Raw genomic sequence first — 26,150 nt, 5'->3', positions numbered from 1 at the left:
GAATTGACTATGTTCAACAGTTTGGCATTTCTTCCTTTCACAAAATCTTAAATTTTGGAACAAAAAGTTTGAACTGACACGAAAAATCACATCTGCTTTTTGTTTGTTTTCTTTTGTAGATTAAGCATCTGTCTTGATGTTTAAACTGAGATTTGTTTTGAGTACATAAATGATGGGATGTCCCTAATTTCAGAACACACAGAATTGTGTTCCAGCATTTGCTTTGCAGAGATTTCTTTGGTGGCCCTCTTAACCTACTTGTGTATTACAGTTGTTTGTGTGACCAAAGCTTGGCTTCTCTGTATGGATGCCTTAGGATGTGATCTTTGTTTCCATTGAATCTTGTCTTATTTCAGTGCATGTTATACACCATGACAGTTGAGGCACTGGCTGTGAGGCCACTGCCTCAGAAGTTGCCAAAGATCTTAGTAAGGAATTGAATAGATTGGAAGTTCCAAACAGATTGCTCATATTCATTTGGAAAAAAATAGAGGAATGACAGCAGACTTCAGTTTGAAATGATGTCTGTGATCTGTGACAGATGTATTCTTTCCATGATGAGATAGAAGCACTGTGGTTAGGATAGAAGCTATAGGCCCCTTGGTAACATTTTTTAGAAACACTTAGTACATCCTTACATGGCAGTTTTGTGAAAATGTTAAACTAATAACAATCAGGGTAATTGTGGAACTGGCTGGAATTTGCTTTTGATATCTCTGTTGTACTGAAAGGCTACATGGGGAGAAAAGAGTTTCCAAAGTCCAGAAAGATTCATGTTAATGATGGGCACACTGGACAGGGTGTGCATATTTTAGACTGTAGACTACATCTGGTTGGGAAGGACTTGCAAATGCATTGTTTTACATGGCAGTAGTTTGAAATGGTTTCAAAAAAGAGCCAGTGCCAAGTTCCAACCTGACAGAGTTGACTGGGCAGAAATAATCTGCAGGGTGGGTAGATCAGAAGGAGAATAGACTAATGTCAATTCTGTCAGAAGTCTTATAGATTAGTGATCTTAAATGTGAGATAATTTTTATAGTAATAAATTATTGAGTACATGAAAGTTCATGAGGATTTGTCAGGCGTAGAATGTATGAGAGACAGGATGAGGAACTTAATTGTTTAGCAGAGAGGAGGAAAGACTCAAATGGAAGATGATTTAAGTCTTCAAATACCAGAGTCGTAATGTAAAGAGGGTGATCTGTTCTCTCTGATGGATAAGACAGAAAGCACTTAACTTCTTATGAAGAAGATTAGGACCAGGGGCAGGCAAGAACCTGGTGATTACCAGACAAGTCCAGAGTAGTGAGGCAGGTGTGAGGTCAAGGCAGAAAAACAAGTCAGTAGATCAGGGTTAAGAACAGGATCAGCAAGATTCATGTCCAGGCACAGGTGTGCCGGCGGTGCACCCTAGGCAAGGGCCTGAGCTCAAATGCAGCTCCTGAGCCAAAGGATGGAGGCCCTGGGTGAGGCCAGCAGTCACACCCTGAATTGCAAAACTGCAATGTACCAGATTGAATCTTCACTGTGGGCAGGTGAAGCCCTTGGGAGAGCAAGGAAGAGTTGCAAAGCCCATTGGCATGATTCAGGCCCTGACATTGAGTTAGATATTAAGAAAACATTTGATAAAGAGAATTAGTGTGACAAATTTAAGCATAGTTGTTTTTCTTTTGAGAAGAGGGACCGGATGACTTGTCCATGGTAGCTCACAGTCACATTTCCTGTGGTGCAGGCTAATAGAAGCTGTACTAAGACAAAAGTACTCACCCCACCTGTTGCCAAAATCACCCCAGTTAAGTGGCCCTTGAGGGGGTTGGTTTCTGTGTTTTTCTAGGTTTCCTATTTGGGATTCCTGTAATCCTGCTCCTTGTTACTGCAAGTTAGTTGTAGTCACACATTTTGCATGTGCTGACAGTGTTGGGAAAGGAAGCATATATTTAAGAAAAATCTCATCTAGTTCTCTAATAGAACATGAAGAATTAATTGACAGACAAAGCATTTGTGGCTTAAATTGGTCTTCAGTTGCTATACAGTAGTCAGGGATAAAAATATCTTTTTACAGAAATACAAAGTTATTTAGCAAAACCTATGTGGAAGTAAATTCTATGTTTGGGATAGGTCTTCATACCTTAATTAATAGTGGGGATCTCACACTGAATATTCAGTAAGCTTAATTATGCTGTTATGGTTCTATTAAGGAGGAAATTAATTAGCTCCCTCCTGGTTCATAAATTCAGTCATTTAGACAATTTTTCAGGTTGGAGTAGACTTCTGATTCCAGCTTTTGATTTTGAGAGCATGATCTCTGGGAGTTTAGTGTCTTCAATGCAGATGATATTCAGAAAGATCTTATCGATGTTTCAAGCTCCTAAGCAAAAGCTTTCAGATGCTTTTACCTGCACTAACTTGGAACTTTTTGAGAGGGGAAGAGTAGACTCTTTCTTAATTTAAGAAATTAAGACCTTTTTCAGAGCATGGAAGTGGTATTTTTGCAACAAAACTGTTAATATTATTCCTACTTATTTTTCATCCTGTCTGGCATAAAAAGGCAAAAATGATGTGTGAAGACTGTGCTAAGGGCACTAGAAGACTTTAGCCCAAATTAGGTCTCTTTTGGCAGATGAATGATTTGACAGTGGAAGAGTGTAATTTGTTGCAGAAGAGTGCTAGTAACTCTCATTGCTCTCCTCCCATTTCCTGTTGTAAAACAAAATGATTATTAAGAAAAGTCTGAAGTGCAGCATAGTAGGAATATCTCTAATAATTTTCACAATCACAGCCTTTTGAAATTGTACCATAGCATTAAAATTATTTTCAACACTATTTTCTTCAAAATAAAAGTATCTCTTAAGAGCCTTTATTCTTGGAGATGGCCTACTTTGAAGAAGGCAATGTTCAAATAGCTGCCACATGCAAACCAGTAAGTTCAGTCTTCCATTTCCCTAGCTTCCAGTTTAGTGCAAACATTCAGGAACTGTCCAGTTGTTCAAGATCTATAAAGTTACTACGTGAACTTTATTCTCTGCAGGTAACTTACAACCCTCTTTGAAGACGGTTAAGACAGCAGAACACTTCAAGGAGGACAGTTCAGAAGCTTCAAGTCAGGAGGAAGGTAGTTGTGTACTCAAAGGTGGTTCTTTGAGATATTTTACCACACTCAGTTCTGGAAATCATACACTTGACTGATTTCTCCATTGATATAAAGTGGTACAAAAACTGAATTAAATCTGCTATGCAAATGAAGAATTTTTGTGTACTTTCAGCAGTTTCCTTAAGAGGTTGTTCTGTAACTCAAGAAGTGGCAGCATTCATAGACAGCTTGAAGGCAGAAGTTCACAGCTGTGTTGAACAACCAGTAATATATACTTCACAATTTACTTGAGCCAAGATTATTTATAGACTTTTGTGTCTTTACCTATTTATTCTTCATTTACCGGGGTTCAGAGTTAAGTGCAGTATTTCAAGGGTATTTCAAGAGTATTTCAAAACTGTTTTACATTAAATATGCCAAATTTATCTAGCTTCTAATTTTACACAGAAAAAAATGTTAAAGTTTTCCTCTTCTTATTCTGAACCTATGCTGCTTTGATACGCTGGACTGTTACTAAGGTTGGGGCTGTAATGAGTATTGATTACAGTCTGAAAGCTAGTGTTTTTCAAATGCCTCAAAAACAGTTCACACATGGAAGCAGCAGCCTGGTGACTGGTCAGTAGTTTCATTCTGAAAGGAACAGCAAGCCAGTTTTGTATTGTTTTTAGAAGGGAACAAATGCAAGCTTCTGGTAGGTGGAAAGGATGGGAATGGGGACTGATGGGTGAACATGGACCACTGAACACTTTCGCTGGCTTTCAAGTAATGACAGCACTCTCATCCTCTTTCACATTAATAATTCATAAGAAGCTTGCTGTTGAACTTCTGTGGATTCAGTAATCTACGTATGCAGTTTGAACAGCTTTTTCTTATGAAAATAATCATTGCCATATTCTTAAGAATACACCAAGAATTTACGCCAAGTAAATTTACAATATATTTGCTCAAATAGTCTTTTATATACTGCTCTTAAAAAGACATAAATCTCTTCATCTGGTGAAACTACAAATGCATTTCAGAACATAATTTGTGCCATTTTAGTGAAGTCTTTACCAGAAGTTTAAAAACCATGATTTTTTTTTTCCTCAAAATTTTAAATCATAATTTGAACTTAGGTGTAGCATTGTCAGTTCAGGCAAAATCCTAACTACCAAGAATACTAAGATCATCAATAGTTGGAATTAAGGAGAGTTGCTTTTGTTAAAATTTAACAGCTTTCTTTAAAGAATGGGTAGACTATGTCTCTATAGTTCTCCGTTTTTCTTCATAGACTCTTAGAATGGTTTGGGTTGGAAACAACCTTAAAGTTCCAAACCATCTGCCTCAGGCAGGGAGCCTTCCACCATACCGGGTTATTTGGAGCCCCACCCAGCCAGGCCTGGAGGCCAGATCTCTTTTTGTCAGGTGTAATTTCTAAAGCTTTACTTGCCTAGTGAATTTCCAGGTTCAGAATGCAGTACTTTAGTGTAGGACCTGTCTTTGTTTGCTAGTCAGAATGTGAGACATAGTTTTGAGATTAATTTCAGTATTCAGAAGAAATTACAAAATGTTGTATTTTTTTCTGACTCATTCCTTTCTTCTATCTCTGTTCTTTCATACTGGGTGATATTCAGTCATGCATTCAGTACTTAGAATTAAATATAGAGGTGAGCAAACATTGGCATTGTCATAGTTCCTCTCTTTCTGTTTCATTCTTCTGTGAAATGGAAGGTAAAGAGTCTTGTTTATATAATCTATACAAACTGATTCGTCTTCTATGCAACATCTGCTAATTTCAGCACTGTAAATTAAGCCTGACCTGTTTAATGAAGATGTCTTCTGCTATGTGCCTGGTAGTGCTGGAAAAATGAATTTGCTGGATTGATTTAAAAGATTAAACGGAATTTCTGTTGAAATAATGCTTTGGTGGTTTTTTTTTCCAGATGTAATGCAACACACAGCAGTTCACAAGAAACATAATGGAAAAAGTCCTGTTGCCAAGTAGGTACTAGAGTATAATGTGACCATGTTACATGTCTGAACTTCCATTTGTTGGTGCTTTGAGAGTATGTGTCCTTCTAGATTAAAGCTTCTTTGTGGAGCTTTTGTTTGTTTGTTGTGGGCTGTTCTGGTCTTATTTTTATCATTTGGGAGATTGTATTAACTTCTGAACTATTAGAAAAATAGTTCAGAAGACCCTATTTCTAAATCTATTGATCTAGGTCATTTGGATAGCTCTTCTTTCCCAAACTTTTTGAATCTTCACTATTTGAATTGATGTTTTGATTTGTGTTTATAAGATATTACATGCCATAATCTGTATGGCATGTATCTTTCCTATGTGCACATACCCCCATACTTGTACTGAAAATTTCCAGTGCTATTGATTTGAAGCCTAAGTAACCTCAAAGAGGAGCTTGTAGGAGAGGGTAGTCCATTCTTACCTTGCTTACTGGCAAATGCACGTACACATTGCTGGTTTGTGTCCATTGTAAGTGGAAGCAGTTCCTAACCATATTAAAGTAGTTTATATATGCCTTAAGATCCCTGAAGTACCTAATGTGAATTCACTCATTAATGTATTTTGATTAAAAACTTCAGGTATGTTTGCACATAGTTGTGCATAATTCAACTAAAATAAGGGAAAGAAATGGATACAGAATTTATTGTGATTTACAGTTTTGTTCAGTGTTGATTTATCTGTAAAAGGTATTTTATCTTGTGGTGAAAATTTACCTGGAATTCCAGTAATTAGAATATAAACATAGCACAGAACAGTGTTGATTAAGGTACAGAGATCTTTAACAGATGAAATTCTTGTGAACTCACCACAAGACAATTTAGTGCTTTGTGTCTGTTTTGGCTTTAAACTGTCCTACTTTCAGCTTATATTTCCTCAAGAAGAAAGTATAAACTTGACAAAATCTGTGATTACAATGATGGATATACAGTCTACTACAAAGTCGTCAGAGCAGGATCCAAATGTAGTAGCTTATGGTTATTAATAAAGAAATTGTCTTTTTTTTATTCATTGTATAAAGAATTACACTAAGGATGACTGTAGTTTAGAATTAGGATCTATCTTTCAGGTAGGAAAGAGAAAGACATTTCCACAGAGTTCTGAGAAAGAAACTTCTTTAGCTAACTATTATTTTCTGTTTATCTAAGAGGGGGAAATGTATTTACTCCTTGACTGCTAGAGGTCTGTTAGTCCTCTCATGTTTGGCTTATGTATCTGTCTCCTTAAAATCTATGCCTTTTGTTTATGGGTTTGTAAAGAAATGGCACTGAATGAAACTTTTTCTGTTTTAAATATGCATAAAGGTGTTGAAAGTCACAAGCAGTTAATCTCAAATAGCATTGGGACATTGTGCATCTGTCTTCCTCTTGTTTTCATTCAGTATTGCAGCCTTACTCTTGAAAAGTCCAAAAACTTACTGGTAGGAATGAGATCACACATACAAAACAAAACCTTTAGTAGTATTACAGTTTCCATGAAATGACTGCAAATTTGGCAGTGAAATCATTTACCTCCACTTGGCAGAAATTTCTAAAGTGACCTTGCTTCTATCTTTGCAATCAGGGGTTTATGTCTCTTTTGGGACCTCGGGTTCTTGCCATTTTCTTAATTTTTTTTTTTTAATACTCTGTTGTGTATCTTTTAAGTAGTTTGAGCTGTTACTCACAGAGGTATTTGGTAAGTAGCTACTGGAACTTCAGCATGTCTTGTGCTTTCAAGTGAGCTGGATTTCTGCCATCATGGGAACTGAGTAACATTTCATATTGCGGTAACTTTCGTGAAGCAGCTCCCAAGTAGCTGTGAATTAAAAGGCACTTTCAATTATCAGCATAAGTATTTAGATAAGAATTTACAAGTGTTAACTACTTTTTTCTTTTTTTTTTTTCTTTTGCATCCAACCTGCAGTAAGGCATAATTTTGTATGAGATATGAAAAGGTTATAGGTCCTTGTGCCTTAGATTCTGTCAGAACCCTGACTATTTTCCAGCAGCTTTAGTTGAACAGTGGTCTCAGACCTAGTTCAATATTGCTTATGACCGGCTGCTGTAGAGCAGAGTTTCAGTGGAAATCGCTGTAAAGTCTGAAGTAAATGCCAAGTGTAACTCCCCTCTCCCAGCACTACTCAAAACTAGCATTCCTGAAGGTGAAAATGCAAAGCAAGATGACCATTTTGAAATTGAAACAAACACAGCTACGGTATGATCTGTAGTAACTATGTGCTCCATTCTTTAAATATCTCATGAATTCTGAAACAGGGATTACAGAGTAATTCCAGCTTTGTCATTAATGATAAGGAAGAAAGAAGATGAATTCAGAATACATTTCTATCTGGAAAATTGCCACATGTCTGGTATGAAAATAGCAAAGTTTTTGTGTAAAGAAATATCCAAGGAAACCATTCCCTCAATTACTGTTTTCTACAAATTCTGTTGTTCTGAATTTTACATCAAATTATACTAGACAAATTAAAAAAGGAACTCCAGTTATGGTCAGATCATAACTTTAGAGTACAAGAACTGCTGTAATTTAAATCTTTTAAATCTCTTGAAAATTCCTAAGGTTTTCTAAAAGCAAACTTTCTCATGATGCAAAACATGTATGTTGGTAAGAAAAGCCTGCAGATTTGTTCACATCAGCGTAACTTTTGGGGCTTCTTTTTTCTTTTCAGCAGCACTAGCAGTGCAAAATGTTCTTCACTGGATAGCCTTAACATTCAGCACTCGGAACAGAATGGGGTAATGGACTGGAGAAGGAAAAGCTGTATTGTCCAGCAGCACCCAGAGCACTGTACTAACCTACTTGACCAGGTGTGTTGCTGTTTATTCTTTAAAACCATATTCCAAGACACTTGAGGAGACTGTCCACTACATGATGAGATTTAGCTTTAAAAGATGAAAAGTGCTCCTAAAATTGTACAAAGTAAGTGTTGAAGTTGCTGCTGACTTACCTGGATTCTAGAAAACCCTCCGTAATTCCTTACCACCGTCTCAGCTGAATATTCTGTTTATGAATTTGTAAATAAAATTTCCCAGCAGAATGTAAGTAATCAGAAAAGTCTAATGTTAATTTGTTATCAGGCATTTTCCTGTTACTGTAGCATTGTCATCAGAGAGGATTCCAGAACACTTGAGCAATTTCTGTTATTGCAAGGAGCAAACTAGAAACAGTATTAATAGCTAAACTGTATTAATGCTACAGTAGGTACAACAGGTTAAACATATTCTTTCTATTTTGCCTGCATTATTTAAGTAATAATCTTTGAAAAAAGTTAATAGATAGATGCATATACACTTTTTCTGGGATTTGTGTCTCTTCAATGCTCAATCTCATTGTAAATATAGGTGAACAGAACAATTGTTCATAAATAAAATTATCTACTACTGAAATTGGGGGAAGGAAGCTTGCTCACTGCTTATATATGAAAAACACAGAATGTTAGGATTATTTAATATTACTCTCATTTATGTTTGGAATTTGGCTATTGATTGTTATGTGTGGAATAGCAAGCCAAACAAAAATGGTTTCCTTATTTCATAAAGCAGGGTAGTGAATTGAGGTTGGCTTATAAACATGAAATGGTGGGTTGCATCAAAGCTTGAAGTACTGCAAGCTTGAAGCAAGAAAAAGGTTAATTTACTAAAGCAAAGGAAAAGCTATTTAACGGAAGTCAAGATACAGTGATTTGGACAGAGATTATTTGAGAATTTTCATAAATTTTACTTCCTTGCCAAAAATGAGTTGTTAATAACAGTTGTTGATAGCATACTTTAAAAATTGTGTAGGTCCTATGTTTTTTCTTATGTGCTTGTATGCTGTATTCTAGAGTTTAGTTTAGCAGTTTAAACCTCCAGTTTAAGGCTAGGTACCTGCTTGTCACTATGTAGAAATAATTTGTCACATGTATTTCCAACCGCCAACTACCAAATAATTCCATTTATAGCAACAAATTTTGTAGCTCCTTAAGCTTGATGATTGGCCTTTTCAGCAGGTATGTGATGAAACACATTTGTTTTTATCCTCTGGAGGAAGAACAGCATATAAACAATAATTTGATGGATATCTCTGGCATACTTGGAAGTAGTAATTTGCTGAGTGTTTTGCTGATTCTCCTGTAAACAAGATATGATGCATTATTTTACAGGCTCAGGTGTACTGAACAAGTGGTTGTTTGGGTGGTTATAGCACCTGTGAGCCCACTACTCTTGGACTTGTGGACCTGTGGGTCTAGAAGGGGTGTTGTCTTGGCTTTCATTAAAAATTCTGTTGTTTGACTGGTGGCTTTGTATTTTCTGTCTAGCACACGGTGGAAAAACGAAGTCTGTCTACAGTAAGCAAGAAGAAAGGAAAGCCACAGCTGGAAAAGTAGGTTTCTAATGTAACTGGTAATCCAGAAATGAAGTGTAATGCATTCACTATGATAAACAGAGTCTGCAGTCAATTACGTGCTTTCATTTGCTGTGCTGGCACAAGAGCTGGCATGGTGTGAGGCAAGGCTACATACAAATCCTTATTTTATATTCTGTAAAGAAGTAACTTGAAAAATAGAATTTTAAGTGAATGCATTAATTTCTCAAAATACTGCTTGGCATGTAATTAAAAGATGAAGAAGTGGAAGTACATTCTTAGCCAATACTAAATTGCCTTTTTCCCTTTATATTTATTTGAAACTTAAAAGATGTAAAGCTGTCCAGAATATACTGAAAATCAAATGGGGGTTGATGGCAACCTTTAACATAATGAAGTGAGTGGTAACTGGCTGAAAGGTCTTATTGAAGATAATTTGCACATCAGAGGGCTTCAGAACTTCCTGCAGGCTACACAACTCTGCACTGTGAGAAGTGAAAGCACTTCCACCCTTACCTAATACTCTGCCTACTTCCAAGTTTCCAGATGCTATTACACTAGACTGGTGTAAGGCTGCATCACACACATCAGCTTTCAAAAATGACTTTGCTATTTGCTGCTCCTGTTCCTTTTTGGTGTCTTTTCTTATATAGATCTTTATTCAAAGTATTTAGTAACGCTGCTTGTAGCTTAGTTCCTGGTATATTGCGCCATCAGCCTCTATTTAATTTTTTATTATTTCTTGGTATATCTATTAAATATGCATTTCTGGCCTGGAGTCACTGCCATTGTTTCTAGTGTCATTCCATGTTCATTCATGGTTGGTTATTTGTGCTCATGCATTTGCAAAAAAGCCATGAAATTTTTTACACAGGGAGAAAGCAAAGAAAACTGACTGCAGGTTGACTAACAGGACCAATGGAGTTCGAGTTGCAGCATCGCAGCACATCCGTTCTGGGACAGCAAAAGGTAAGGTGCTTTTTCCAAAGCTCTTAGTAAGAAACAGAACTTGCAGTTGATTTATTCGGGGTCTTCTGTAAAGGGGAAAGCACAAGTCTGAAAAATGTTCTGGTGCAAGTTGGTGTATTGGCAATCTAATTTGTGCTTTGACTTGCGGTATAGAACGCACTAGACTCAGTCTTCTGTATCCAATTGCTTGGGGTGTGTGTCTTCGTGCATAGGTGCTGTTGGGCTGTTGCTGCTCTTGGGCTACTGCTGTGGACATGGAGCATCTTGCCATTAGTGTGCTCTTTGCAGCCTACTAGTTTCTTCATATATTGTGTGATGGCCCACAAGAAACCTGTATAAAACCTGTGGTGTGAACCATTGATGAACTGTAGTGTTTAAACAAAGTGACCACTGAGCTACAACACAGAACTGTGTATGCTGCCCTAGCAGGGTTTTCAGTTTAGGGTAATCCTAAATGTAGTGTCTAGCCCAAGACTTGTGTACATCAGTCAGTTGTAAGAAAAAATTGTATTTGTGTTCCTTTAGTAAACTGAGTCCCCAAGCTTTATTAAAAATTTCTGAAGATCTGTGCTACCCATTGACTTCACCATCTTGGTGTTTTCTAAATTCCCACTATCAGTTGCGACCTTGCCTGTCTTATATGTAGTTCTTGTGACAGAAGGTTGACAAAGAGTTTGCCTTTTTTTACATCACCTAATTGGCATAAGTGTTGAAAGAACTCTTAAAAGTGCCTTGTCTTTCTGTTGCTTCCATTTGTGATACAATCTTGATTAAGCTTTCATTCTTTCTTCTCACCGCTTCTCACCTTGGAGAGTTCCAGCTGGATCCAGTTTGGAATTATTGACATGTTTTATGGGCAGGTGTTTTTACCTTCTACAAACAGCATTTGAGTAAAACTTTTAAGAACTCACTGTTCACAATCTTAGCAAAATTAGAACAGTTTTGGAAAGCTATAGTTAAGGGCCGTTAAGCAGAAAACATACTCTACAGCAGAGCTCTGCTGCATGCATTTCTTAATGTTTTTGTTGTCAGGCAAAGCGCACTGAGTTTTATGAACTGACAATGACTTTAGGAGGGGGATGCAGTAGTGTGTAAGGGGAGACCTTATCATTCTCTGCAACCACCTCAAAGGAGTGTGTAGCCAGGTGGGGATTGGTCTCTTCTCCCAGGCAAACAGCAACAGGACAAGAGGACACAGACTTAAGCTGTGCCAGGGGTAGTTCAGGCTAGACATTAGCAAAAAATTAATCACAGAAAGAATGACTGGGCATTGGAATGGGCTGCCCAGGGAAGTGGTGGAGTCACCATCCTTGGAGGTGTTTTGAAAAAGACTGGATATATGGCACTTGGTGCCATGGTTTAACTGATTAGGTGGTGTTAGGCATAGGGACTTGTTCTCAGAGGTCTTTTCCAACATAGTTGATTGTCTGATTCTGCAAAGTTAGTAGGGAATGCTTTTCCATAGGAGTTCTGTTTGCTCACTACCCACCACTCTACAGATGTGAAACTGCCTCCTGTGAAACTGTTGGCTGGTTCAAAAAGAAGCTGTAACCCACAGGCTGGAAGCCATTAAATCCTGCTCAGAGACGAGCTTTCAACCTATGTATAAACATCAAACATCTTTTGAGATACTTATTGGAGAAATAGTCTATGGGAAAAAAAAATAACAGTCTGAATCTCTGCCTAGGTTTATATATCCAGGCTTTGTTTGAAATGCTCTGTTTTGAGTCTGTAATTCTTATCCTCATCATGTTTTCTTTCATTTTTTCCTCCCTATTTTGAGCTTGTCTGAAGCATTAGTTAGTTACAATGGTAACTTTTAAGACTGGATATGTTGTGATAAGCGCTTCAGACTCTGGGTCTTAGTGATCTCAGGTCCACAGTGAGGCTCCAGTTTATATAAGATGTTCAAAGTACTTGTTAAAATAATTTAATCAATTATGGGTTTAATTCAGGAAATTTCAAGAATTGAAGCATCAAGGCAACTTTTTGGTGAGCCATCCCAACCTGTTAAACTTCCAGTAGCAATAAAAAAATGGGGAAATTTTTATAAATTATGATAATAATTTGTGTTCTAATTTTTGTCCTGAGGTTTTGCTAACCAAGGTTTTGTGGGCTGGGGTTTCCAGCTTGTGTCTGTCATAGATTCTGAGAGGGTGCATTTGTCATTCTTCTTCCCCTCTGAGGCTGAATTTGAAAGCCAAACCATAGTAGCTACCCACCCTGAGGGCAGTTTCCAGCAAAAGAGTGTCTTATGATCTATTCAGAATTTAGAAAACAGTTTACCACTTTTTCAGTTCACCTCTTTTTCTTTAAACAGGATTTGTTGATAGAGTTTGGTTAAAGCCTGTTCTAGAAGAGTGAGTTGTGAAGTGGTGCATTGTTTTGCCATGTCCTGCTGAGTTAGCTTCCTGTCACCGAGGAGCGCTGCAGCTCTGCCAGCAGAAATGCTGGATCACTACTGTTCAGAGGAAATCAGTGCTTTCCAGTATAAACATCACAGGAATCATTCAGGATCATCATTCTTTTCACTGCTTTGCATAAATATCAATTTTCAGTATCACCTTCTTTAACACCAAAGATTTACTCATCACAAATTTAGGGACGAGACCAGTCCTGAGTGCTGGAAATGGAAGTGACAGGAATACAGGGGACAGATGCAATTAAGTAGGGACAGGCAAAAATCTCAACTAGCGGGAAATGTGAGAAAACCAAAATAACCTCAATTCCATACACTGAGATCAAAAATAAAACTGACAACTTTTATTTTTAGATCTGAATTTGGATGCTGGATCTGGTCATGATACGTGTGGAGAAACATCATCTGAAAGTTACAGCTCTCCTTCTAGTCCACGACATGATGGACGGGAAAGCTTTGATAGTGAAGAAGAAAAAGACAGAGGTTGTATTTATGAAGAGTGTGCATGAATGCCTTTATTCCTAGACTTTCTTGCATTTATTTTAGTTCCTTTTTCAGTTTGATTAGGTACTTTGTTTTCTGAACTAGCCACAGAATACATTTTTCTTTGTGGATTTCATGACTGGGCAGTTTGAGGGCTTCTAGCACTGTTTAAATACCAGAGTTTTAGGTTACTAAACCTGTGTCATAATTTTTTGGCCTCAGTGATACAGCTCTCTTGAGAAATTTCCACAGTACAACGATGCGGAAAACTTTGGCCTGAAAGGGGCTGGGTTTATATGAAATTATGTGTGGCATGTCCAGGAGCTCCGTCTTTTTGTACTGACAATTTGCCACTCCCTCCAAATTTAAATAATCTGTGTTAATATCTTTCTAGACAGATGCAAATTCCTAAATCACTGTGTCCTGCTCTTCACATTTGCAGATATGCACAAGTCAAAGACACAGTAGCTAGTTGGGCAGGTGGATATAGGCAAGTCATGAAGATGGACCTAGCTTAATTTGGATGAATGAAAAGAATCTCGAAGTTGTCACAGTTTAGGAAGACATAACTGTCATTCATGTCGTCAAACTCAATAGGTTTTATATGGGTAAATGGGTCCAGGGCATGATTCTCTGTTGCTTAAGATTCATTCTTCTGACTTACAAATGCTTTTGTCCCCACAGATACAGACAGCAATTCTGAGGACTCTGGGAATCAAAATACAACCAGGTTTACAGGCTACAGTGCTGTCAGTTCATCAAATATGAGCAAATCATCTGCTCAGATTTCTTCAGTGAATAATGAAAATGGGAGCCTTTCAGAAGATCCTTTGAATGCAAAGTTTCAGCATATTTCCTTCATGCCTGCCTTACACTGTGTGATGCACAGCGCTGCCCAAAAGCCTGAAGCAGTTGTCCCACCACCCATATCTGCAGATGGTAAAACCATGGGAATGCTGGTTACCACGCCTGTCGCTGTGTCGCCAGTGAGAGAGGCTGCGAATTCCCCTCCTGCGGGAATGGGCCCAGTGACCTCTGGTGAACCTGAGAAACGCCTTGAGCTCATGGCTTCCCCTTTGCCAGTCCCATCCTCTTTCCTTCCACATTCTGTCCAGCCTGGTAGCCCTGCTTTGCATTTGGCAATACATAGGTTGAAAATCCCCTCTCCACAGGGATCATCAGAAAGTTGCACAGTTAATGGACCACAGCAGCCGACAGGAAGCTTAAGTATTGGATCACCAAATACTGCCTTTATCCCAGTCCACAATCCAGGTAGTTTCCCAGGATCCCCAGTTCCTACTACAGATCCCATCACAAAACCTGCATCCCAGGTGGTAGGACTGAATCAAATGGTGCCTCACATTGAGGGAAACCCAGGAGCAATCCCTCAGCCTACCAATCTCAAGGTAGTTCTTCCAGCAGCTGGTCTCTCCACAGCAGCACCGCCACCTCCACCAGCTTCGTTCGCTTTGCCAGGCAGCCCTCACGCTACCAGTGTGTTGCCCAACCAGAATACAAACGTGCTGAGCACTGGAGCAACTTCCTCACCACCTCAGTCCGCTGGCCTCGGTGTTGGTCAGGTCCAGTCCACTGTTCCTCCTGCAATCCCGACACACACGCCAGGCCCTGCCCCCAGCCCAAGCCCCGCTCTAACACACAGCACTGCACAGAGTGACAGCACATCCTACATAAACGCTGTTGGGAATAATAACACTAACGGGACAATGTTACCTCCGCAGCAGTTGGGATCTGGCCCTTGCGGTTCTTGTGGACGTAGGTGTAGCTGTGGGACCAATGGCAGCCTTCAGATTAATAGCTATTTTTATCATAACCCACTTCATGGACAAGTCTACAGAGTTCCATCTTTCTTCACTCTGCCATCACTTTGCAATGGCAGCTACCTCAATCAAGCACATCAAAGCAATGGAACACAACTTCCGTTCTTCCTGCCTCAGTCTCCGTATGCAAATGGGCTTATGCATGACCCAGTGATGGGAAGCCAAGCCAACTATGGTATGCAGCAGATGGCAGGATTTGGGAGGTTCTATCCTGTATATCCAGCACCTAACGTAGTTGCCAACACAAATGGGTCGGGACCCAAGAAGAATGGGAATGTTTCATGTTACAATTGTGGTGTAAGTGGACACTATGCGCAGGACTGTAAGCAGTCATCCATGGAGGCCAGTCAACAAGGTAATCATGATAACTCCCAGCGGACTTGCTTTTGAGTTTGGTAGTTTCTCTTTACCTTTCTGAATGTGCTGTTTCTGGTCTTGCAGAAAGGTGTGCGTGCGTGTGTATGTTTCGTGTAAATGGTTGTGCACTAGTGACCTGCTCTAAAACTGCAAAGTATCCTATCTCTGCCTGAAAATCTTGTAGAACAGTGCAAGGGAACGGGGTTAACAGCATGAAGTTGAAAATGGGTTCAGAGCTGGAAAGTAAAATGATACCAGTCCTAAATTGTCATTCTTTTTTCACTGGTTTGGTTTTGGCATTGAGACTTGCATGTTGTTTTAATTTTCCCATTCATTGGGGTGCTTTTTGAGAGAATTCATTGGCAAAAAGAAATCAGTTATTGTTTATGATATGACCTTGGATTCCTTAAGCTTCTGAGAATTGAAAGAAAAACCAATAGACTGGCCATTTGATATTTAATGTTTTCTAGGGCTTACCTTTGCACAATCAGCCATCCTTCTGTGCCCCATCATGCCCCATTTAACTTTTCAGACAAGTTGCAGCAAAAAGGCAGAAACCAATTGGAGATAAATATAAAAGGAATAGCTTCCATTTCTCTCTCTGTCCAGAAGAATGGGGAAAATGCAGCGTTTGCATCGAGCACAATCTATTTTTGATTCTTGCCCTTGTTCCCATTCTGACTTGAGTAGCTTGATTGGACCGGAACAGGAAAGATGGACCTTGGTTGGGACCATCTTTTCACTTTCCCAGTAGAGCTCAAGTCCTGTATCTACACTCTGTACCTTTTTTTTTTAAACTTACAGTTCTAGAAAGAGGATGAAAAAAAATAGGATAAAGTCTGAGGACCTACTTTAAAAGGACTGGAGGATGATAGTGCCTTTTGAAGAGCATGTCCATTTTGATACCTTGTAGTGGTTTTGTAATCCATTTTAATTGTGAGCAGTGACTTAGTAGTTCTCTTTCCTGTTTTAGGCACTTACAGACTGAGATACGCACCTCCCCCTCCCCCTTCCAATGATACCTTGGATTCTGCAGACTGAAACAAGTAAACATTGCCTACTTAAACTGAAGCTTGGGAATTTGGGGGAAGGAGTGTGTGGGAGGGGGAGGTTGGTCTTGTGTTTTGGGACATTCCCGGTTTTATATTCTTTTGGAATTTTTCATTGCTTTTGCACCTCTGTTCCGTACAAAAGAAGAAGGCTGAGCCCCTGGTCTCCTCCTGGTTCTACAAGAGGCTTGCGTAATGCATGTAATTCACACACACAGCCAAACAATCAGACAGAGCATTCGAACCATGCTTTTGCACTGAAGACTTGAGACATGTGCAATGTTTACTGCAGTTTAAAAACAAAAAATTCCTCTGACCTCTGACATCACTGGTGGAGCAGTCATATAGTGAAAGAAGAAACTTGGTCATGTTCCCCACCACAATCTTCTTCCCTCCCCAATCTCCTTATGCTGCTGTTTTCTTTACTTTCCCTGGTTGTCCACGTGGATTCGTTGGATTTGCATGAGTGTTTAGCAGTTCATACAGACCCTACCCGTACTCTAAATTTAATGCTCATGAATTGAGGGGAGATGTCCAAACATCCTTTTAGCAGAGTCCAAAGGAAAACACGATAGTGTATGTGTACTATACCTGATAGTAATACAGATACGCAGCTCTCGAAAGGCCCAAACAAATGAAAATACATAGAGCAGGAAGGGGCTGAAACTGTGTGGACTGGAACAGATTTAGAAAAATGAACGAGCTTAAATTGACAGATTTTTCTTCCCTTGTAGCTTTTTAGCCTGTATGTTCAGCAACAAAGGTGAAAAAAATGGTATGAATGTTGTACTCAGTGTGTTTGCATTTGTAATGAAAGTTGACAGCATTTTTTCCTTTTTTAAAGCTATTCTACATCGTGTCAACACAGAATGAACATTACTTGATTGAATATTTTTTTCCTAAACTATTACAGTGTTGCATTGTACTTAGAATGTAAATGTTTTATTTCAAATTGAACAAAAGCTATGGTTTTCTACAAATAGTCAGGTATTAGTATTAGAACCTGTCTACCAAATAGGAAATTCACTATTTTATAACAATTTACCACTATGCGTAATTACGGTATAATGTGAAAGACTGAAATGAGTGTTAAGATGGTATTAAACATGTCAGTATCATGAGTAAGTAAGTTTAATGCTGCTGTATTTTTTATTTTATTTTTAAAAGCCAATATATGTACTAAATTGCTTCCAGGTAATATTTGATTTCCTAAAGTGCACTGAGGTTATCTGGAAGACGAGTGTGTTTTTTGACTGCTGCATTCAACACCGATGAACAACTACCACTGTATATCCATAAGGTTTGGCATTCCTCACAGTTCATGGCAGAAATGTTTTTTTCTTAAAATCAGACCCAGTGTCCGGTAGAGGGATGAAATAAAAATCAATCTTTGGTTCAGCTGTCTAATAAATTGCTAAACAAACAAAAAACTTGAAGAAAAAAAAAAAAGCTTGATTACTACATTTCTTCATAGATAGCATTTATATTTATAGCACCAGTGTACATTTTGAAACTTTTTTCTTGGGGGAGGGGGGGAAGGGGAGGGAGGTAGATGAAAGCTTTAATTTAAAAAAAAAAAAAAAGTTTAAGTAGTAAATGAAAATTATTTTGATTAAAATTTTTATTTGATCTGGGTATTTTTGGACCACTTGAAATGACTGAACTGCGTTTGAGTTGAAGTGAGGGTGTTAAACCACCAATGGACTTGTATTGTGAATTACCTGCCAGTTGTACTTTATGGAACTTATTTTATGATTTAAAATACTGTACTGTAAATAGGAGGTATGTTACCTTCTCTTTATTTGTATGTTTACCATATACTTTGATATTTGAAATGTACTGGAAAGGTCACTTATATTTCTAGAAGAGATTGGATTTTATGCAACCTTTTTCCTTGAATTAACAGCAATAAAAAAAAAAGAAAAAAAGTACCTGTGTGCATGTACTGTCCTTTATCACTGAGAATGATGAATTGCTGCTGCTGGGTATAGGGATGGGATGATGGAGGGTTTTGGTAAGCTACCATTTTGGTTGGAATTTATCACTTTTGAGGCAAAGCTAAGAATATTTGACTTACACTGAGGTCAGTCTTGTGTCTGAAGTTAAGATACTGTATCTCAATTTAAACTTCTCTAAAATATAGCACATCTGGTAGAAACAGGTTGCCCTTGTGTGATAGGCCCAGGACTTGGACCTCAGCCCTTTCAGAACAGGTAAGCCTGTCCTAACCTGATGGCTCCTGGATTTGGCCTAAAATCCAGGTTAAATGTGCTACTTTTTTGTTTTACTGCCATGCAAATAATGTGTGTCCTAGTCCTGTAGTGACCAGAAAGTGAGATCTTCTATTTCTAAAATAAATGGAAGGGCACCAGAAGTTGCTAGGAGTAGGAAAGAAGCTTAGAAAAATTTGCCTAATCAGGGCAGTTGAAGGGTCTGCTAGGAATACAGTGTCTGGATGTACTTGAGTTGTACTTAGGAAGAGAAGGGTACTGAGGACTCTGATCTCACTCTGCTGTAAAGAGTACTTCTCTTCCTACTATTTGGCTGTGGTTTATCTATGGAGCCACGTGCCACAGGCTACCTTGGATTTTTATCCCATATTACTCCCAGAACAACCTACTTCTGGAGAAACCAGCTCAGGTGATGAGGAGGCTGAAAGTTGCCCATGAACCCAACCTTTCAGGCAATTCCCATAATCATGGTAAGGTACTGAACCCAGGAGTCACACAGACACCATCACAGTTTCCATTACTGCAAGTGGCTCATGTCCCTTCCCTGGACTCAAGGGAGTGCAAATACCTATCCAAGGAGTTTGTGAATGGTGATACTACTCTAAAAATGCCATCTGCTACTTACAATGCCATCTTGAATTGCTGGTATATTTGTTTCCCTCTGTGCTGCAAGCAGCCCTGACTTCGACAAATCCTGGCTGGATTCAGTTCAGAAGTGTAAAAATACGTACCCTGTGACACAGCAAACAGCAGAAACACCTCATGCTTCTGGTGCTTGATTTGCTGGAGAGCTGACAGCACTTGTACCTGGCTGTCCTCTCTGGCTGCACCACTGCTGTCTGTGCAATCAAGTTTCACTCCAGCTGCAGCTCCAGAAATTCTCTGTCCCGCAGAGTGGCTTGGAAGCTGCTGAATGCCCAAAAGATAAATGAGAAAATCCCACTAGTTGGTTGGCCTGAGCAGCTATCCAGGCTGTCCAGGAGTGACTCCTGAGTCAGCGCTGCTCCTGGTTTGCAGTGCTGCTCTGGATTGGAACCATTTGGTTCCTAATGCTGGAAGAAAAAATGAATAATGAGGCAGGCATGGAAAGGATTGGAAGGAGGGAGCACAAGGGAGTGTGATGATGCACACTGCTTGCTGTGGCTGAGCAGATGGCCTCATTTTCCCAGCTAAGTGACCTTTGGATGGCAGGGATGGCCTAATGCCTAGGTCTTGGCTTAAGTGATATTACTGGAGAGGTGAAGGAACAGAGCATCTCCATGTTCTGCCAAGGCAGAGGGGAAGTAAAAAGGTGGGGAAAGGTACACTGAGAACTGCAGAACTTGACTGGTGCCAAGCTGCAGTTTTAGAGGGATGGAATTACTATCGTAATTTGTTTCAGCTTTGCTCATGGTGTGAGCCTCTGGAGGTGTGCTGGCCTGGGCCTCCTGAGGCTGCTTTCCTGAAATAAGTTTGCCTAAATTCTGCACACAGAAAAAATGAGCTTTGGGCAACAGAGCTTCCTGCTCAGGGCTGGTAACTGCAGCTACTGGAGTCGGGCACAATATATATAAAGGCCACGTGGACTGCCCTTGTGCTTGGGGGGAAGAAGAGGTGTCCTAAAGGCACAGTCATGAGTTCATACTATAGCTCAAGTGCTGTCTCGGTTTTGGGGAACGGACCTATAGTCCTGTGCTCCTCGCATGAGGGAGGAAGGAAAAGCACATCTTGGAGCATTATGCTGAGGGAGCACGTTGCCTCTCTGCCCATGGCCGAATCCCTCAACCACTAATCAAAGTAAAACACGGTTCTCATTTTGGACCAGCTTTTGAGCTGACAGCAGCAGACAGAGCCAAATTAAACTGTACATGTGGTAGATTAGAGATCAGAATGTATGAACACCTGTATTTGGTCTGGCTGAAAGGCCACTTACGCCCGCAGCCTCTCACCAACATTGATCAGTAGCAGATATTTCAGAAAAAAGTACTTCTAATACAAAGAAGAGAAAGACAAGTGGTAATTATTGCAAACGTTGCCTAGCAAAATAACACGTGCCAGGTTCATCCTCACAATAGGTGGCAGCATAACTCCACCAGTGGAATATATGGGAACTTGTAAGTACCACTTAAGATGACAGAAATCACAGAATTTTCTGAGTTGGAAGGGCTCCACAAGGATCATCGAGTCCAAGTAATCAAACCCACGACTTTGGTGTTATTGACACCATGCTTTGACAGCTGAGTTAATCTCAAATGCTTCAGTTTAACTTGGTTTTAGCATCTTCATGCCATCTAAGTAAGCTTTGACTTGTGATTTTGTAATGCTCGTTTCTGCTGAATTTTCTCATGTTTATGTATTTTCTCACATGATGAGCATACTACTTGTTACCTCTCAAAAAAAATAAGAATGGTAACTGTGTAGCCAGCAGATGGAGGGAGGTGATTCTGCCCCTCTATACCTCTGTGGTTAGATCCCAGCTGGAGTACTGTGTCCAGCTCTGGGACAGCTCCCTAACTAAAGGATGTGAACCTTGAGTCCAGAGAAGGGCCATGAAAGATGAGCGGAGGGCTGGAGCACCTCTCCTATGAGGAAAGGCTGGAAAAGCTGGGGGTGTTCAACTTGGAGAAAAGAAGGCTCTGAAGAGACCTTATTGTGGCCTCTGATATTTCAAGGGTGCCTACCAGGAAGGTGGTTTTAAACTAAAGGAAGGATGGTTTAGATAAGATATTAGGAAGAAATTTCTTTACTCTGTGGGTGGTAAAACACTGGCATGGGATGCCCAGAGAGGAGGTAGGTGCCCCATCCCATTCAAACATTCAGGCAGGGTAGGGCTCTGAGCAACCTGATCTAGTGGAAGGTGTCCCTACTCATTGCACGGAGGTTGGAATAGATGACCTTTAAAGGTCCCTGCCAACCCAAACAAGAGCTAGAATAGCCGAGATGTCATAATGAAGACACAGAGAATTGCAGCTGGATGCGGAGGCTGTGTCTTAAGAACTATTGAGGATTAAAAAGGTTCTAGATGCTTGCATTCATACAATGAGAATTGCTTTCTGAGCAATGTGAAGGTTGGTTTTTTTATCTTTGAGGATAATGTCTTACTTACCTCTCTCTACTTAGCCTGAAGGTTCACAGATTTATCTGGAATATCTCATGCTTGGGAACATTTTGCCCAAGAGACAGAACATAATAAAACTATTATTTTTAATGTTGATATGTGTTCCCTGACTGGTGTACACGGTCATTGTTACATGAATGAGTCAATAGCACAAGGTACAAAAGGAGAGGCTGAAAAAAAGTGCTGAACTTGGAAAAGGAAAGCTGTATCTTAACCACTTGTGCATTCATCTTGGAACTTTCCTCTGATCTAAAATGTCCATTTTTTATTGACTTTTAAAGTATTCTTTTTTCCTGAGGCAGAGGATTTTGAAGATGGATACAAAGATAAGAATTAACTCCTACCAATGCTCATTGGTGTGACTACAGAAAGATGGGGATTGTTGCATTAAAAACTTACTTGCCACTTAGCTTTGGTGTTAAAATACTGCTTAGGAACATCTTTTTAAAAAATTATGGGATACATAATAAAATATAATTTATATAATCAAATATTACATTAAAATATTCTTTTACATCATTTGTAGTTTGATGCCATTTCAACATCAGATTTTTTTCTTCTTTTGACCAAAACTAAGATTTGAAACTGATGGCATGTCTAGGCTGAGTGAATATAATGTATAAAAGTAATTGTATAAAAGTAATTGTGTTGCTATCAGGATGCTCCTTTCCTTTCTTTAAAATGTTTTTTACAGGATATGTACATGCCTCAGCAAAAGAGCAGACAGCTTAGCAATTGCAAGACTTCTGGATGAAAGCATCATGGGACTTATTTTAATTGCTCCTTTAAGACCAGATTGGCTCTGAGGTACATCTTGCCAAGGCCTCCTGGGTATTTCAAACTAGGCATGTACATCCTGGCCTATGTCAGTGTACAAAATAAAGATCACAGATGAAAAGAGCAGTAACATGAGGAGAGGAGGGCAGGGGAAAGCAACAGCAGCACCAAAAAATAGGAACAGGCACTGGGGAGAGACAATTTCCACACATCACTTGATTTCTTACCACAGCTCAGATCAATTTCATAGCACAGAACTTCAAAGAGCAACTGCATCAATTTGGTACAAAAGCAGCTGAATTCTGCATGTCACCCAGTGCAGTTGGCCAGATCAGACACATGACAGAGGAGATGAGCCCTTCCAGCAATCTGCACAGGGCTGAGTTATGTGGACATGGGACAGACTAGAACAATACATTCAAAACCTTATAATGTGTTCATAATTGTTATGGCTACACAGAGCTAACTAAGACACTCTTCTGAGTGTTGTCACCCTTTGATTTTTTTTTTTCCCATTTCTCATTTATGTGTTTGCTGGAGGTTTTTTTCATCTCACTTTTGCCCTGGTTAGCCTTTCTAAGTCTCTTTCCCATGTGTGCTAAAGCCATGCACATGAAGGTGACAGAGACTGTAATGTTATGGTTCATGGTTTAAACATTGTTATGAAGGACATGGAGGGCCATTTGAAATGCTTTAATCTGTGATAGGGAAACTCCCAAATGATAGTACAACTTGCTAATTCAAACTAAAATAACCAGTGCAAGAGGGTAGCTATCAGAGTCTGAGCCTGTGCCAGTGCCTGCCATTGCAAAGGCAGCTAAATGGGAGCTGGGACTTTGCACTGCACACTGAAAACACATTTTTCTCCCTTTCTGAGGAAGGATATCTCATTTCTAGCATGTTCTTAGTTGGAGGAGGCAAAGAACAGGATGTTAATTCAGAGTTAAACAGGAAAGCAAATGTGCTTGGATACTCTACAACTAAAGCTTGATTCCCAAAGGCTGTCAAGCGTCCAGCACCACTGGGGAGAGCAGCTGCCCTGAGGTGATAAAGCTGTCACTTTGTCCAAGCCAGAGATGTCTAGCCAAGCTGCTGGAGACTAACAACAGCATTTCCCTAAGTTTTGTTCTTCACTGTGGAAGGGACTGTTATAATGCTTTAATTGCCATCTATTGCCAGCAGGTTCCTAATGCTCATGCCTGTATGGGACAGCTGGTGGGAAGGTGCTGTGCTTCACTGCCCAGTGCAGATGTGAGAGGAGCAGGGTGCTCATGCCCTGACCAGCACTCTGCCTTCAGGCTCAGGATGTAGGGACCACTGCCCAAAACCTGGCATGGGAGCTTGAAGAAAGAGAATGCTGATGTTCCATTTCTGAAGCTTTTTCAGGCACCTGTGTGAGCTGTGTTTTCATTTGTACCAACAGCCCCATCAGCAAAGACAACAGGAGCAGGAGGTGTTTAGTTCACTTCAGCAGGGACCATCCTGTGGCTTGCAGGTTACATCTCAACCTGCATTTAGCTGGTAATCTGCCCTCACTTTCCTGCTCTTTCCAGAGCACCTGGGTCCCCCTTGGGCAGGGGAATGCCACCTCCTGGCCAGTGGCAGGTGACATGCACAGCACTTCAGAGCAGGTTTTGATTTGCACATGGGTGGGGGTGAGCATCCTGCTGGCAGAGGAGTGGGTGCTGTGATCAGGAGCTACGGGGCACCACAACTGCTTGCTGTTGGTCTGTGCTACAGAAGCTTCATTTACAAACTTCAATTGTTTCTGGGTTTGGATCCATTTTAAAAGCACCTAGCCAGTGGTCTTCCTGCAAGCAAGTAGAGCCTGGATTGGGATGCAGTAGGTCAAGTCAGCCTGACATTTCCAATGGTGTGTATAGCCAGACTGTGGGCTCCAAGAAAATTTAACCATTTATTTGGGCCCTTCTTTAATTTCCCAGAAATGCCTTCTTGATTAATGCTCTAAAGTTTCATCTTTCAGTGCACATCTTTAACCAGTTTGAGACAACTTCCATATTCAAAAGACTTTAGTGCTTCAGGCTTTCTCAGTCAGAAGGAAGGTGATGGGAGCCCTCTCCCCTTCCCACTGGGTGTTGTCACTCACCCTGTATTTTTCAGCCTTTTTTTGTTTGGAAATGTATCTAGTTTCCTTCTGAACTTTTTAAAGCTCCTTACTTCAATGACAGACATGTGTAACACATTCCATATGCTCTCTTCCCTTTGGTCCGTGAACTCTTCCCGTCTGTCTCTGATGGAGGGACATGCCAGGTTCCTCCTGTTGCCACTTAAAAGCTGGGAAGTGCCCTTAGTTCTTTAATAAAATTAAACAAAATTAATTTTGCTTCAAACACTCGCTCTCTTGAGCCGCATACAGCCTCGTTTTGCTCTGCATAGGTGTTTGCATATTGTGCCCCTGTTGTTCCATCCATGCCAGGATATTATTTTTACAGCTGGCCATGCCTTTGATAGAGGGAAACGTGAGAGTTTAAAGGCAGCAGAGGGAGGGATGGATGGCGGGGAGCCACCACAGCTGCCTGTGCTGTCCTGAGTGGGAGCTGCGCCGCGCCGACTGCTGTGCGGAGCGGAGCACCAGTGGGGCGGCTGCTCAGCAAAGCACGAGGGGAAAACAAGCCAAAGCTGATGCAAGATGAACAGCTGGGCCTTGGGGGCACTAATGGGCCTCAATGAGCCTGCCCAGCCTCCCATGGGCCCAGCAGCCCCAGTTCAGCTCAGCCAGGGGCTTTGGTGCTGCTTGGTTGGTGCTGTCCATGTGCCTCATCCTGCCTATGTGCTGGCCAGGTCTTCCCACGTGGGTCTCAGGCCCATATTTTGGGTACTTCCCTCTCCTGCTGCTCCTGCCTAGACCCCTGGGTGGTCCTTGGGCCTGCCCCATTGCTGCTCTTGGTCTGGGACTGTTGATGGACCTATATCCAGCTGCTGGCTCTTCTGGGAGGCTGTGGGAAGTCTGGGGTCCCCCCCTTCCTCACGGGACAGCCTCACTGTCCTGTATCCCCATGGCAAGCATCTCTTCATCTCGAGTGAGGTCCTTTCTGCAAGGTGCTGTGTTAAAACCCCTCCCAGGTGAGTCATGGTTTCCTTCTTACTGGTTCTGTATCAGCTGTGGACTGAAAAACAGTGGGTGACAAATAAAGACAGAGGTCACCTAGTTTGCAGAGGGCAGAACACAGATGGGGAGAGGGAAGAAAAGGTGGAAAGATTCGGACTAAAATGTAGCTGATAGAGTCACTCAGTATTGTATATTTAAGGCTGCTTCAGGTTCAAATTCAGTCCCAGGTACTCTGGAACTGATTTCGGTCACGCAACAATGGGAGAGCCGAAGGAACCTGGTGCTGCTTGAGCTGGCTTGGGCCCTCCATCGAAGCAAGCAGAGCTTTGCAGCCACACTTCTACACGAGTGTTCCTGCAGCAGCGCGGGAGCCTGAGGAATGGTGTGGTTATGGATTTCACTGCTCACTTGAGACCTATTAGGATA

At 40.5% G+C, this 26,150-nt stretch overlaps 1 protein-coding gene across 4 annotated transcripts in view; it reads left to right on the top strand.

Annotated features, from left to right (window-relative positions):
• The window catches only part of ZCCHC2 (zinc finger CCHC-type containing 2), a 45,519-nt gene extending 27,034 nt beyond the window's left edge, over window positions 1–18,485 (top strand). Inside the window, exons 7-15 of one of the 4 annotated variants that reach the window (XM_053998561.1) lie at window positions 3,029–3,112; window positions 5,014–5,071; window positions 7,759–7,897; window positions 9,388–9,452; window positions 10,309–10,403; window positions 13,177–13,305; window positions 13,990–15,498; window positions 16,474–16,546; window positions 17,744–18,485. In XM_053998561.1, the coding sequence (XP_053854536.1) occupies window positions 3,029–3,112; window positions 5,014–5,071; window positions 7,759–7,897; window positions 9,388–9,452; window positions 10,309–10,403; window positions 13,177–13,305; window positions 13,990–15,498; window positions 16,474–16,541 (2,147 nt within the window). In that variant the 3' untranslated portion in view covers window positions 16,542–16,546; window positions 17,744–18,485. Of the gene's footprint in view, window positions 1–3,028; window positions 3,113–5,013; window positions 5,072–7,758; window positions 7,898–9,387; window positions 9,453–10,308; window positions 10,404–13,176; window positions 13,306–13,989; window positions 15,499–16,473 lie in introns of all 4 variants that reach the window. The other 3 variants (XM_053998569.1, XM_053998550.1, XM_053998577.1) reach the window with 3 other exon arrangements.
• Window positions 18,486–26,150: the final 7,665 nt, after the last annotated feature.

This window comes from Vidua macroura, chromosome 1 (assembly GCF_024509145.1).
Source record: "Vidua macroura isolate BioBank_ID:100142 chromosome 1, ASM2450914v1, whole genome shotgun sequence".
Classification (NCBI taxonomy): domain Eukaryota; kingdom Metazoa; phylum Chordata; class Aves; order Passeriformes; family Viduidae; genus Vidua; species Vidua macroura.
This window is presented reverse-complemented; position numbering and strand designations above follow the sequence as displayed.